A 16,321-nucleotide genomic window follows, 5' to 3' on the forward strand; every position below is an offset into this window, starting at 1 on the left:
TCCTTTATACAAAAGGATAAAAATTTCTAACTAATTTGTAGTATTAGAAAGCAGACCATTGGTTGCCTGGGGTGGGTTGCATAAGGCACACAGAAACTTATTGGGGTTACGGATATCTTTATCATCTTGATTGTGGTGATGGTTTCATGGTTAGATGCATATGTCAAAACTAATTAAATTTTTAACTCTATTCAGTTATACCTCAATACATCTATTTAAAAGGGAGAGAGAGACCCACATTGAAAGATCTGAAAATACTGTGCTTAATAGTTTTCAGTTTCAATGAAACAGAAACACCTGGAAAGCCACTCCATAAAATGAATCTTTAAAATGTGAAGACGTATCACTCAAAGAAATACTCTAGTACATCAGTTAATCAATGGAGTAGGAACAGAGAGAACAGATACCAATTACACATATGGATTTACTTTAATGTATTCAATAATTCAACCAATATGTATGCCTGGATACATACCAGTGTACAAAATAAAACAAATCCTTCCCCTCATGTTTACTTTCTGCAACTATTATAAATTGTTATCAAACTTGAATAAGCAAATGCTTGCAATATTTTTTAAGTCAAAATAACCATGAATACTTCATTCAATTAATTATTTATATCAATAATCTTAGATATTAAAAACAAGAAAGATATAAAAATAAGACCTATCTTTTTAAATCATCCGTTCTCTTGCCATTACCTTCAAACTAAAAACCAAAACTTGTTTTAGCTGGACATGTCCTTCACAAACTGACCTGTGCCTTCATACTCTGGTGTATACAAACCACGCAAGGGATACTTTATTAATAATGCAGACTTCTGTGCCAAATTCAGATCTTAACTCCGTAGATTTGGGATGGAGCTCAGAATCTGCATTCGCAACTATCAGCCTAGTTGATCCTAATAGTCTAACTACCCAGTGAGATAATTAGTGATGCCTAAATGTGATGACACATTGCACAAATAAAGAAACATGCATGAATGGAAATCTCACCAAATTACACAAATGCAACATTCGCCACTAAGAGCACACCTTGCTATCTAGGTGAGTTCACTTAAAATATAGATTTAATTAAATGAGAAACAAAATGCAATGATCCTTAGTACGCAAAAAATCTTTAGAACATCTTCAAAATCTGAGCAAATACAATCATAAAGCATAGATTCCCAACAGAGGGAAAGCATTCAGCTTTATTAGAACTAGGTTTTCATTGGAACAAAAGTGACTACAAACTGACACCATAAACAAAAATAAAAAGCAAGACAAAGACATTTCTCTTCTTTCCTTGTGTCCTTGCTCATTTTTATACTTAGTAGACTTAATTTAGCTCATAATTTAAAATTTATTTTTGCCATAAGTAAATGCATTCCCTCCACTTCCTTTAACACAGTCACAAAAAAGTAACTAAAATCTTTGTATATTTTTAATGGTATATGATTAAGGATGATTCTGGGGAACTTTGATTCCATGATTTTATAATGTTATCTTTTAATAGTCATATCCTGAATATTTGGTAAATGTAAAGAATTCATTTGATTAAAAATAAAATCCTTTCTAATAACCTTTAATTAGCATTTCTCAGCAGATGTTTGTTTTCATTCCATTCTCATTAATCAACTGACCTACCTCAGCCCGAGGGCACAGTCTTAAAACAAGTTATTGATGTCCCTACCTTTAGGAAATCTACTGTATCTTCAAGAAAGATCCAAAGAATGAATGAGAAAACATATCTAGCCCACAAAGCTGTCCAGGAGGAACTGAGGACATGCCATATGTTAAAAGAGAGGATCTAGTCCTGAGCTATCAGAAGAGAATAAGAGAAAGTCTCTACAGATGGTCATCATGATACACTCTGGCATCAGGCAGAAAAGGTGGATATAAGGGGAAAAGGAAGAAGAAAGTGTAAAGGTAAACCTAACGATGCTGTCATTGCCTATCAAGGAGAGGAATACTTTCTCCACATTTAGAAAAAATTCAGGGCAGGTGAAAATGGGTGGTGAAGAAACAGGAAAGGATAAAAATTGGAATACTTACAGGTATTTCTTCTATAATTGGAATTTCAATTGTATTCCACACAAGCTTTTTGACCCTAACTGTTTTGACCAGTACAAAAAATTAGAAATAATAAAACCAGTTCCCCATATTAAGCCTGAATGTACATAATGGTTTGTCTATTTCTGCTATTCCTGCTGCCCACAGGTTTTCAGGTATGACCAATATGTCAGGATATTCTCTCCATTACCAGATTGCAAATGCCCTGCGGGCAGAGTCAGCTGTTATTTTGGTTGTATAGCTCTCGACGTGTGGGTGTGAAATAAATCCTAAATGTGCAACATTAAAGGTGGACTGGATCTTGGAAATTATCCGGTAATATATCCTTATTTTATATATGAGGAAACTGAGACCCAGGGAAATTAGATAATTTGCCCAAGGTCTCATAGCTAGTGTTAAGTTGATAAGTTGAAGATTTCAGAGTCTTCTAGAACAGCCACGAATTTTAATTCATCTGCCTTGCTAACCTGCTCATAATTTATAAATTCTATGCATGGAGGCATAGGCTTAGGTTATTTGAGAAAATGGACTTGTTCTCTTAAATACTGCATTAAATTTGTTACATCTAGCATACACAACTATTTTGAAAGCAAGTTTTTTTGAAAAATCCTTACTATTAGTAAAGTCACGGTGGAATACGTTAATACTCTTTAACATTCTTTTTAGTTTTGGGGGATTGCATTTTTTTTTAAGACAATGAAAGAAACCAGTGGAAAGAAGAAATTTTTCTACATCAAATAAAAATAAATTTGTGGGAAATATTTGTCTCCATATCCAAATAATCACTCTGTATGAGGCTGAAACTAAAAATTCATATCACTGAATTAATATTAACTGATAAAAGTAAAAATATACTGCTTTCTATAGCTTGATTTTGGAAAAGTCTGTCATTGTCATGAGAGTATAAGCCATACTTCAAATATTTTGTTTTCTTAACTTTAGTGGAATAAAATCCATTTATTACCAAAACAGCGTACTTACTGATTCAGGACAGGAGTGTAGGCAGTTTTATCCTCATCAATAATCGTGACCATCAGTGTAATAAGTTGGGGCCAAAAATCCAAATTCTTCGTGGTTGGTCCCTGATCTTCCCGAGGAATGTCCCGTTTCTTACTCTGCTCACAAGGTCACGCAACATGCAAAAGAAAAGGTTAAATGGTATGACTTTAGTTAGATGTCACTGTCAAACAGGAGGATTAGAGAAAAGGGGTAATGGAACAACTCTCAGATCATGCTGACCAAAGCTATTAAATTCAGGTTTCCTCTCTTCATTGAATGCATCCCATAGGGTAAAGTCACAATGGCCAGGCTTGAACTCCTATATACTTCGGTTCTGGAATGGAGGTTTCTCTTCCTCTATTGCAGTTCATGACCTTAGGAATTATTATTGTAGAAATTATCCCTTTAATGTGGCTTCTTCCAAGGCAAAAGGTTGAATTCTGTTTGTACAATGAGGTGTGTGTGTGTGTGTTGTATATAAAATTTGTCCTGCCTAAATATTTTGTCCATAGTCACACTGGTAGTAAAGTGGGCTGAACTCAAGCAAGACTGCCTGGTTACAAAGCCAGTACTGTTAAATACGACAGCATATACAAGTTGCATGAATGGTCTGGAACTCTCTCATTCCACTCACAAATGTATCTAGTTAACAAAAACTTCCTAAGTCTATCTTTCTTTTTTGTGCATGTATGTGTATTTAAATCATATTGGAATCCTTCTTGATTTACCATACTGAATGAATTCTCCACTCTCACCTCTAGGAAGAGTGCTGCCTCAATGATCTAAATTTACAGTGAGATTAACAGAGTATAATAACAATGTTGAATGTTTAACATCTAAACTTCATATTCAACAAACACAATTCCTTTGAACACACAAATAAATTATTCTGGTCACTTTGTTTGGTGGGCATTCTTCTTATAACACTTCTTTCACATGTACTTTTTTAAATTAGGCAAAAAAGATAAAGACAAGACAATTTTCACTCAAGTATATGACTCAGTGGGAAGCATACTGTTTCCTTGTTTTTGCTAAATTATTTATAATCTTATATATCCAGGATATCTGAAAGCTCCAATGTGTAGCTCAGGAAATTTATGGGCTCTCATACAAAAGGTGGATTTGATTTTACTTGATCCAATCTTTTGCCCTATCCAACTACCATGGCTTTTCCAAAGAACAGCCACCCTCTGCTGAATGGTTGTATGCCTATCGTCTAATGCTGCCCAAGACAGGTAACCAGATTTGGATGAGTCATCACACTATTATATTCTCACTTAAGTTAAAATATAATCCTGTATTAAATCCACTTACTGTTAGAGACCTCATACACAGACTATAACGCACCTTTAGGGACTTTAATTTTCCTAGGGTGCTTCCAAATGCTGTTGATTTACCTTTAAGCTCAAAATTTAACAGATACTAAAAGTCGAAGAGCTAAAATAGTCAAAAAATTAGTGGCTAGGACAAATTACTTCAAATTGGCAGAATGAACTATAAGCAGTCTCCAAAGGATCTTAAGAATCTTATATATCTGGTCCCTGAGAACCACTTGAAACTCTGGCAGCCTTCCTCTTTTAATTCCTTACGTACACCAAGGCACATCAGAAGATCTTTAATAAGAAAAAGGCAGCAAAAAAGGCTTACAAATGTCTCACTTTGCCTATTATTAAATTACATTTTCTATTGAAATTTATCTTTCTTTTACGAACAAGAATTTATTATGGTCACAATAACATAATTATTTATTCATTACATTAAGCTCAATAGATTTCCTTCTCTATGATGTAGTTAGAAAGCCAGAGAACCTGGTGAGTTGTGAAGATTGTAAGTAAAATTAGTTCTGATGGCAACGGTGGACTATATGAGAATACTATCATTAATCATCTTGATGTGTATATAGCCAAACTATATGCCTAACGTTTCAAGTAATGTGAATAAATAAAAATAAATGACTACTGATGACATGTCTAACACCAGAGTCACTTATCATCATTCTGCAAAGAGTGATCTGGGAAATGGCAGAGACCAAAGTAGTTGAATATACATTAATTCCAAAGTCCCTTAGTTGTCACAGATTACTTTTTTATGACATCAGAGGATTACAGTTGGTAATGATTTTTGCATAAAATTCTGTATGCTGCATCAGAATAAACCAAACCTGATGCTGAGTCATGAAGTTTTTACGTACCACATATCAGTAGCATAAATCATGCTTTATGTATTTTACTAGTGCATTTGAATAAACTGCATGGTTGAAACATGTAGTACAACCATTATATAAGAATACTTGACTGCTTAGGAACTCAGTTTTTCTAAGTAACACTTTATGAATAGTTAAGAAGTCTATTGGGGCATTTGAAATTGTGGTTGGAAAAATTAAGATAATGGCAGTAGAAATTCTGAAAGCTAGTAATAAGTGTATTAATATTTACTAAAACCCCTATGAATTAATATGTATCACAAGAAAAATTTAATAAAATATATTTATATTAAAGTATAATATATATTAACCTCATTAATAACAAATAAAATACAATAGGTTTATAAAGCTATGACTTAGTATGTCAATCTTAATATGGTCATTGTTATTATAGTGTCTAAAAATTATTTTGTTAATAGATAATTGAGGAAAGAGATATGAAAGAAAGACTGTGAAAGTATAATGGGGAGAGAAATTTTTAAAAGTAGAAAGTCACCAGGGTGTAGGATCAGCTGAAAAACCTTCTAGTCATCATATTTATAAAGGATATTTCAATACAAAAAGCTTGTACAGACAAGCTGATAAGATGTACATTATACTTTCACAATATCAAGGAAGAAAATATGAAGATACTCCATTAAGAAGAGATCAATATACAGAGAGAACCATTATATGTAAAAAAGTGTTGAAATAACAGATTATATCTTCATGGTAGTAGGACCTAGCAACACTTCTAAGGTTTCTACAACATATTTCTGTTCCATCCCATGTATTTGTTCAATAAGCATATAATTTTGAAATACCTCCTCTAAGGAGCTGGCCAGACAAGGGTTGGGGGGAGATATGTAGTAGAGCAATGCAGTGGGATGTTTAAATGCAAAGGCACATGACACTAATTGGGGAATTACTAGCAATGTGAGGCTGCAGGCTTTTGACAAGTTTCTCTAACATTAGTTCTACTGGATATTAGTGAGTATCTCTCTCTCTCTCTCTCTCACACACACACACACACACACACACACGGTCCATGCTCAAATTGAGGAAATTTTGCTGAAATGAAGTTAAATACGTTATTTCCAGACTTCTTGTAGTAAGATGCTAATGTACATTGTGATTCTCTAAGATGGTGGTTCTCAAACTTTAGTGTTTTTCAGCATCACTGGGCAGGCTTGCTAAAACACAGATCGGTAGGCTCTACCACCAGAGTTTCTGATTCAGTAGGTCTAGGGTGAAGCTTGAGAATTTGCATATATAATAAAGTCTCAAGTAATTCTGGTGCTGTTGGTCCCAGGGCCAATTTGAGAGTCTTCTACTCCCCTCCTATTCCCCACATCCCATCTTGTAAAACATTCCACAGAAAAAGTGTTCCTCTGAGTATACTTTGGGAAACAAAAGGCTAGAGAGATGCAGGGGTCAAATACTGAAAGACATTTTGTGTTATATGAAGGGATTTGCATTTAAACTAAATTTGATGAGGACTATTATATGATTTTAAACACGGGAATACTTAATTACAGTTGTGTTTTTAAAAAATGATTTGGCAGTAGCAGGAAGTTTAATAAATTAAAACTTATGAAATAGTCAATAAATAAAATTGATAGGTTTATGAAAATACTTATGAAATAGTTAGGTAAAATTAATAGAACTCATTATGTAAATGGTGAGAAAGAAGAGAGGGAAACGTCAATGGAACTATCCATAAGGTAATTAGGTAAACCAGCCTGGAGTTTAGAAAGCACTCTGGACTACGGATATAGCTTGAAGAATTCCAGGGTGTACGTGGTAGCTGAAATTACGGAGTAAACAAGTTTACTCAAAGAGAGAGAGAGAAGACTACATGGCTAGAGGAAAAACCTTGGGGATAAAGTCTAAAAGAGAATAACATTTTATGAAAGAGGGGAATAGATGGGGGAGTGAGGCCCCTGTTGAAATGCGAGAAAATGGGATCCAGAGTAAATGTTGGAGGATTCGACTTGAATGTAAATGAAGAGCAAGGCTTCCTCTGAGTCAGGCAATAAAGAATCTTGCAGATAAGTCTTGTTGATGGTGAGAAAGGACAGCTAGAAATTTCTATCCTGAGAGAAGAGGAGGAGTAAATAGTAAAAGTTTGAAACAACCTCTGCAAGGAATGAAAGTGGGCCTTGAGTTGGACCCAGAGTGGCCCTGCCAGGGAGCTGGGGAGTGCTGTTGAGGGTGGGGCCCTGCACTTACAAGGATGCAACTCTGGACCATCATGAGTTTCCTCCAGGACTGGATTCAGAAGTCAAGGAAACAGAGTGTTGGATTTAGTACTGGAGGGCAATGAAGTAGGAAAAGGATTTAAGTGTTTGACCAGAATGGTTGGAGTGTTGGAACAAATATATTTTATGGTCCAGAGGAAGGAAGAAGAGAAATGGGAGGGAAGATGGAGGAATAGATCTAGAAAAAGGAGGGAGGAGAAAGGAAGGACAGCAGATTGTTGGAGGAGGATGTTTGTGTTTAGGCATTCAGACCATGGTGGGGCAGGAATAGAGATCACGTAAAGGGCTCTAGAGTGAAGGTCGAGAAGAGCTGAGGAAAATGATACCTCAGGTAAGATAAGGAAGCTGTAGTAACTCTAAAAAGAACTTACAGAATTTGTGTGCATGTGAGCAGGTGACTGCTGCAGTGTACGTAGAAAGATGGTCTTCTTTCAAGGTAAGGGATGGTTGAAAGTTTTGCAACAAGGCTTATAGATGGAAAATCAGGACAGCGTGAATATAAAGACACAAAAGAAAATGAAATAGAGGTAAGCCTGAGTATTAAAAAAGAAATAAGCTTTAAATTGTAACAAAAAGGCTAGCAAAGTAAATTAATATTAAAATATGAACTAGATAGCTCTTTTATAATAAGTTTGCAACATCCTCTGACTCTGAGTTGGCTGTATGGCTTCTCATACTTCGGAGATAAGGACATCTTAGCCCTAGCAGTTCACAGGTTAGAAAAATTGGAACTTTGTTACTGGTTTTGGAAGCAGAACATAAAGTTTCAAATGCTCAGCGGATTTGAGATCTTTATGAAGAGCAATGTGGACAGTTTATCAGCCAGGAGAAAGGAGGACATTTATACTGGACTTGGTCAATGACTGCCAGTTTCCTTATATTTTACCCTGACTTCTAACTCAGGACCAAGCATTGAAAGCCAAATATGTCCCCCAAATCATGCACACAAGATGCCTTCTTCTAGCTAGGTGACTCCCAGTTTCCCCAGGCCAACAAGCTCTGATCATACTAGACCTGAAACCTTCCCTGCTGTTTTCACTATAAAGCTTTTCCACTTCCCTGTCTGCTGTTGAGTCTGGGCCAAATAAAAGTGATGTTGGCTGCCTTCGCTGTTTGAGTAAGATCTGAATAAACAGCCTCTGTCTGTTCTCATTTGGGTGGTCTTCATTGATTTTCAAACATCAAAGCCAAACATTAAAATCCTGATTTCAGAGATGAAGAAACTGAGGGTTACCTCATTTCTGACCGCTTCTTCTTCACTGAAAACAGAACACGTAGACCACATTAAAAAATGTATAGCTTTGGTTTTCTCTTTATATCCTCAACTCCAAGCCCTGGTTACATAGTTTATAGACACAGATGACAACCATTACCTCCCACTAATAATAATGGGCTGATTTTTATCCTGAGTTATATATCTTGAATGACAAGGAATGCTTTCAGAAAATAAAATTATGGATGCTTATGTGAAATCCCTGCACAGGTCCTGCATTCTTGAGACTCACAACTGCTCAGCATTCATCTGCAGTTTGAGAGTTAAAGGCACAAGGAGGGTTTGGTTCTAAGTTAATTGCCAGTTGTTTTCCCCCCCAGTTTTAGAGCTTTCTTTTTTTTTCAACCATTTTTTAAGTATATTTAATTTACATTGTTGTGTTAGTTTCAGGTGTACAACAAAGTAATTCGGTTGTATGTATATATACGTATAACTTTATAACTTGTAATAATCTATAAAGGAAAATTTAGTAAGAACTTTGGGGACACTGGATACTGATGAATGATGAAAGAGTATTAATTAAGAAAGCTCCATAAATTAGGAGTTTGGGATTAATATTAAAAAATAGATATGGATATCTATTCTTTTTCACATTTTTTTCCATTACAGTTTATTACAAGATATTGAATATAGTTCTCTGTGCTATACTGTAGGTCCTTGTTATTTATCTATGTTATATATAGCAGTGTGTATATATTAATTCCAAACTCCTAATTTATAGAGCTTTCTTAATTGATACTGCTTTATTATCAGTATCCAATGTCCCAAAAGTTCTTACTAAAGTTACTAGTTAATCCTTACAGTTCATTTAACTGCAGTCATTTTATCTGCTTCTCCCAATTAGTGTCGGTTTAATTCCATTCAACTTTGGGCAGGATGGACAACCAGACATGGACATAATAGGAGATCCAGAGAGTGAAGTTCCAGCACTTCACAGACTCCCATTCTACTTGCCCAAATATAGGAAACCATCAAAATGACACTATAGTGTCCAGAATGCCTTCACTAAAATTGCTTATCTTGGTAATTCCAGAAGGCTAAATCCTTGTTTGACTGATTACACTTAGGGAAAATGATGTGAGTCTCTGATCAAGGTGTGAAGGGGTAGATAGGAAATTTAAAAAGCAGGATGTTAAAATATTTCAGGGAGACTTGTACATAGAACAGGAAGAAAATAAACAAGGAGAAAGATTGTTAAGATGTATTAACTGTATGTGAGAAACTTGGTCACCACACCGAAGAATTCTACAATTCTTTGTCAGCTCAGACAAAGGCAGTCAACTGGATTCCAGGGTCTTGCATTTGGAGTAAAATCAAGGAGACTGTCCACAAGCAAGATAAGAGAGGAAGAGATACAGAAGTTTAAATCAGCGAAGAAGTAAATGCAAATCTTTTTTGCTCACTTCTTAACAGCCAAGAACTCACAGACCTACCCACACTGCTATACCTCTTTGTTCTTGAGTCACAGTGTAGTACTGAAAAGGCTACTGAAACATTTACTGCAATTTCTGCATTCTAGAGATGAGGAAACAGCCTGACAGATGAGGAAACTGAGCCTGACACAAATTACTCAGCTAAATGGCAGAAGACAGAGTTGGATTTTGTTTGTTAAGGCATAAAGAAGCAAATTAAGTTATTGATCAGCAGGTTCGTGACCCCTCCCTCTAATTAAAAAGTTTGAAAATGACTGCTAAATGGAAGCATTAGTATTTGTAACTGATGACCTAAGTCTCCTTATACATCTTAAGAGCTAAGATAAATGGGGCATCCATTTTAAGGTGGTGCCAATATTTCCCATTACTTATTGAAAAAAAAAGTTTTTTGCCTTTGGCAAAGTTTATTTCATCTCTTACTTAGACCATTTGCAAGTTTATCACCTTTTTATCTACCTAATTCTTCAAAGGTTTTTCCACTGTTAATCTTAAATGCCTTCTTCACCACTGAATTTTCCTGATATATAGTAAGTCACTTAAACTTGGTCATGAATGGGAGAGACTCTGGGAAGTTATCCTGAATGAGGCTTAGTGCCTGGATTCTCTAATGAGCTGGATCGTGATCATACACATAATGAATAGCCCTGAGTATTCTGGTTATGTGTGAGTCAACCTGAGTTTACTTTCATCACAAAGTTGTGCCATTGTTGCTTTCTAACTAAGCAACTCTGCTAACTGGGGCAGAGTCTAAATTCGAGTTGCCATAATTAATTGTATAGCTAGCTTTTAAAATCCATAGCAAAAATGCTTTGGGACAATGTGAATTGTAACTTTTGCAGAGAACTTAAAAGAAACATACCAAGCAGTGAAATCTGAGACTATATGCAAAGCTGCCACTGCCCAGTGTTTTTCTAAGTCTGGTCCATAGATCATCTACATCAGAATCACCTGGGTTTCTTATTAGAAATACATACACTTGATTTTAGAGTCCCTGTTGCAGACCTACTAAATTAAGATAACTAGACTTATGCCTGGGAGTCTGGACTTAACACGTACAGCTCTGCTCTTCCGAAATCCTCACATCCATAGGTAGAGTTCACTACTAAATTGTCAGTCAGTTAAAAATAGGCCTGTTTTTGTTTGTTTTTTTGTTTGGTTTTTTTTTAAAGGAAGGGTGATACAGCTCTTCCTGGATGCCAATGTCAGTCATAGGTTGCTAGATTTTGCATTCTGTGTGATAACAAAAGACTTCTCTTTTATCTTTACATATGACGAATTTCCAACTACATAGTTATCTAATTTTAAGAGGAGGTGGAGTAACTTATTGGATATTTATGTGGTGCCCATTCCAGGTGTTGATAAGATTGCTATGCTAATCCCTTTGTAACACATTACTTTTTAAATTAAGAGTCACTAGGAAATTACTGTTATACCCAAATAACTTAATTTACTGTTGCTAATTGAGAACAAAAAAATTGAGCACCTAGTAATTAGAGTAATTACTAAAAACCAAAAATATGTTAATATGGTTAGAAAAAAACAAGGAATTTCCATATATTAGAATATTGTATTTGTATTACAGCAAAACAGAATCTTCACTGGGTCTTTTCAGCTTCAGTAAGTTTGAGATATGCTGACACTTAAATTGCCAAAACTGCATTTCAAAATTTGGACACTCCATGTGGTTTTTAAAATCTCTATATGATTCCTTGAATTTCAATAGACTGTACATAGTTAATGATCTATACATACTATAAATTGTCATAACTTTGAATGTGGATTTTAAATATATCCACACAAATTAGTTAACAGTATGGAATAATAGAAAAAAAATAATTGAACATGGAATCAGGAACTTATATTTTGTTCTAAGCTTACATTAATTTGTCCAAACTTGGGCAAGGAATTAATTTCTTCAAATTTGGATTCTTAATATTGAAATCAGAGTATACATACCTAATCCTATTTTTCTGGTAGTTCTAGCAAGTATATAAGTAGAACATCTTCAGTAAGAGACATTTATTACCGTAACAGGTGAATACTCACTTTTAATTAAATTTATGGTAAATGCTCTGCTAATTGACAAGGTTCTTGTTCAAATTCTGAGAGATGTATAAGACAGTTTCTTGAACATAAAATATTAATATTTTAATGGATAACCTAATAGTTTTCCCCTTTTCTCTTTACAAAAATTAAACTTGCATTAAAAAGAAAAAAAATGTAATATGTCACATCTAGAAGGCATTTATTTTCAATTTAAGATATTACATATTAAAGACAACTAGTAGTACTGAGACCAAACTCAGGAGTACCATGAGAGATGACTTCAAATACATGATGGACTGTGGTATAGAAAGAGATTAGAAGAGAAATTGGATTTGTCTTGCACGGTCAAGAAAATAAAACTAGTACTTGTGAATAAAACTTTCAATAGAGAAGATTTTAGTACAACATAAGGAAAAAATGTCTAAATATCAGATCTCTACAAATGTTATAAACCTCCAGCCATTTAAAGGTATACAAGAAATCCTTTGTCCATGTTGTATCTAAAAATTGACCACAATCTCTGGGTTTCTTTTTAATATACTGTCTATGATTATACTCCAGTAACTAAATTCACAGAGATGAACACATAAGTTTTGAGCATTTGATGGGATGTTGATTACAAATACGTTACTTTTTTTTATGGCCTTACTGATGTGCAATTGATATACAAAAACAGCATTTATTAATGTACACAGTTTGATGAGTCTAAACATATGTATACATCCACGATAGAATCACTAAAAACAAGATTATAAACCTAGCCATTGCCTCCAAAAGTTTCCTGTGTCCCTTTCCTCCCATCCCTTTCCCCTGTAGTAAGAATATTTTACAGGAGCCCTATCCTCCCAACAAATTTTTAAATTCACAATATCATGTTATTAACTATAGGCACTATGTTGTATAGCAGATCTCTAGAACTTGTACAACTGTAACTTAATACCCATTGAATATACGACTACTATTTTTAAAGGGTAGAATACACTGTGGCAGAGAAAGGATAGCTGTTCACCATATCTGTTTCCCCTTTTCCTTGAGTACACAGCTAGACTACTGTGAAGGATTTAAGATGCCTTTAAATTCTTTGATAATCCTTTCATAAAAGGTATGCCTATATTTCCTTCCCTTGAATATGCGTGACTTTGACCAAAAGAATATGGCAGAAGTGACCTATCTCTGTGTCGAGGCTGAGGTTTTAAGAAAACTGGCAACTCCCAATTCCTATTTCTTGGACCACCTGCTCTTAAAATCCAGCCACTAAATTGTGAGGACACCCAAGTAGCCCCATGGAGAAGTCCACGTGGAGAAGAACCAACAGACCTGGTGCAGTTCCCAGATGACAGACAGAATATCTTGCTAGCCATATGAGTAAGCCTCTGGGAAGTAGATTCCCTAGCTCCAGTCAAGCCAGACCAGCTGAAGCTGCACAGAGCGGAGATGAGATTTTGACACCCAGACCTACCCACATGACAGATCTGTGAGCAAAATAAGCTACTGTTACAGTTTTCAACCACTACGATTTATGGTGGTTTGTTAACTAGAACAGAATTTAATGCTGGAAGTGGGGTGTCAATGTTAAAAACCTAAAACCTGTGGCATTGATTTAGGATTGAATGGTAGGCAGCAGCTAGAAGGGCTTCAAGGATAGCATTAGTGAAATCGGAAGACTTGCTGGTGAGAACCTAAAGGACAGTGAGGATATTGTTATTTTAGGCCAGATAAAAGGTGACTCCTGTTACTTAGCAGGGAATATTTGTCAACATTGTCACCTGCAATAAATATAGAAAGCAGAAAATGTGAGCTGGTGGATTTGGCAGAATAATGAATCTGTCAAGTGGTTTCTCAAAGTCATGTAGAACATAGAGCTGGAAAGAGAGATGAGCTAAAAAACAAATGAATCATTTTCCAAGCAGAATTCCAAGGAAATATAAAGGAACCAGGACTTTCTGGGTTCAAAATGAAAACCTTTTCATCCTTAATCTCCCCAGAACACAAGACTTTCAAAGCGAGAAAGAGTTTCAGGAAATGTATCAAACCCAGGGTACTTTACCAGCATGACTCTATGGTCATGCAAAGATGTCTAGGTCCAAAGCAGGGTTCCTGAGAGGGTTATGAATATTTAAAGTGTATGCAGTACAGCAGACACAAGAAGAACTACAATCCTGCAGCCTGTGGAGAAAAACCACATTCACAGAAAGATAGACAAGATGAAAAGGCAGAGGGCTATATACCAGATGAAGGAACAAGATAAAACCCTAGATAAACAACTAAAAGAAGTGGAGATAGGCAACCTGCCAGAAAAAGAATTCAGAATAATGATAGTGAAGATGATCCAGGACCTCAGAAAAAGAATGGAGGCAAAGATGGAGAAGGTGCAAGAAATGTTTAACAAAAATCTACAAGAATTAAAGAACAAACAGAGATGAACAATACACTAACTGAAATGAAAAATACCCTAGAAGGAATCAATAGCAGAATAACAGAGGCAGAAGAACGGATAAGTGACCTGGAAGACAGAATGGTAGAGTTCACTGCTGCGGAACAGAATAAAGAAAAAAGAATGAAAAGAAATGAAGACAGCCTAAGAGACCTCTGGGACAACATTAAACGCAACAAAATTCGCATTATAGGGGTCCCAGAAGGAGAAGAGAGAGAGAAAGGACCTGAGAAAATATTTGAAGAGATTTTAGTCGTAAACTTCCCTAACATGGGAAAGGAAATAGCCATCCAAGTCCAGGAAGGGCAGCAAGTCCCATAAAGGATAAACCCAAGGAGAGACATGCCGAGACACACAGTAATCAAATTGGCAAAAATTAAAGACAAAGAAAACTTACTGAAAGCAACAAGGGAAAAACAACAAATAACATACAAGGGAACTCCCATAAGGTTAACAGCTGATTTCTCAGCAGAAACTCTACAACCCAGAAGGGAGTGGCATGATCTACTTAAAGTGATGAAAGGGAAGAACCTACAACCAAGATTACTCTACCTGGCAAGGATCTCATTCAGATTCAATGGAGAAATCAAAAGCTTTACAGACAAGCAAAAGCTAAGAGAACTCAGCACCGCCAAATCAGCTCTACAACAATGCTAAAGGAACTTCTCTAAGTGGGAAACACAAGAGAAGAAAAGGACCTATAAAAACAAACCCAAAACAATTAAGAAAATGGTCATAGGAACATATATACCAGTAATTATCTTAAACATGAATGGATTAAATGCTCCAACCAAAAGACATAGGCTTGCTGAATGGATACAAAATCAAGATCCATATATATGCTGTCTACAAGAGACCCACTTCAGACCTACGGTCACATACAGACTGAGAGTGAGGGGATGGAAAAACATATTCCATGCAAATGGAAATCAAAAGAAAGCTGGAGTAGCTATACTATTGTCATAAGCAGATAAAATAGACTTTACAATAAAGAATGTTACAAGAGACAAGGAAGGACACTACATAATGATCAAAGGATCAATCCAAGAAGAAGATACAACAATTATAAATATATATGCACTCAAATTAGGAGCACCTCAATACATAAGGCAACTGCTAACAGCTATAAAAGAGGAAATCAAAAGTAACACAGTAATAGTGGGGGACTTTAACACCTCACTTACCCCAATGGACAGATCATCCAAACAGAAAATTAATAAGGAAACACAAGCTTTAAATGACACAATAGACCAAATAGATATAATTGATATTTATAGGACATTCCATCCAAAAGCAGCAGATTACACTTTCTTCTCAAGTGTGCATGGAACATTCTCCAGAATAGATCACATCTTGGGTCACAAATCAAGCCTTAGTAAATTTAAGAAAACTGAAATCATATCAAGCATCTTTTCTGACCACAACACTATGAGATTAGAAATCAATTACAGGGAAAAAACGTAAAAAACACAAACACATGGAGGCTAAACAATACGTTACTAAATAACAAAGAGATCACTGAAAAAAATCAAAGAGGAAATAAAAAAATAACTAGAGACAAATGACAATGAAAACATGACACTCCAAAACCTATGGGATGCAGCAAAAGCAATTCTAAGAGGCAAGTTTATAGCTATAC

General features: G+C 35.4%; 1 protein-coding gene across 1 annotated transcript in view; it reads right to left on the bottom strand.

The window, feature by feature from the left end:
- Positions 1–16,321, bottom strand: part of UNC13C (unc-13 homolog C) — a 574,105-nt gene that overhangs the window by 204,219 nt on the left and 353,565 nt on the right. The window contains exon 17 of the mRNA XM_060005943.1: positions 3,036–3,169. Within this exon, the coding sequence (XP_059861926.1) occupies positions 3,036–3,169 (134 nt within the window). The remainder of the gene's footprint in view (positions 1–3,035; positions 3,170–16,321) is intronic.

The sequence above is a fragment of the Delphinus delphis genome, chromosome 2 (assembly GCF_949987515.2).
Source record: "Delphinus delphis chromosome 2, mDelDel1.2, whole genome shotgun sequence".
In the NCBI taxonomy this organism is placed as follows: domain Eukaryota; kingdom Metazoa; phylum Chordata; class Mammalia; order Artiodactyla; family Delphinidae; genus Delphinus; species Delphinus delphis.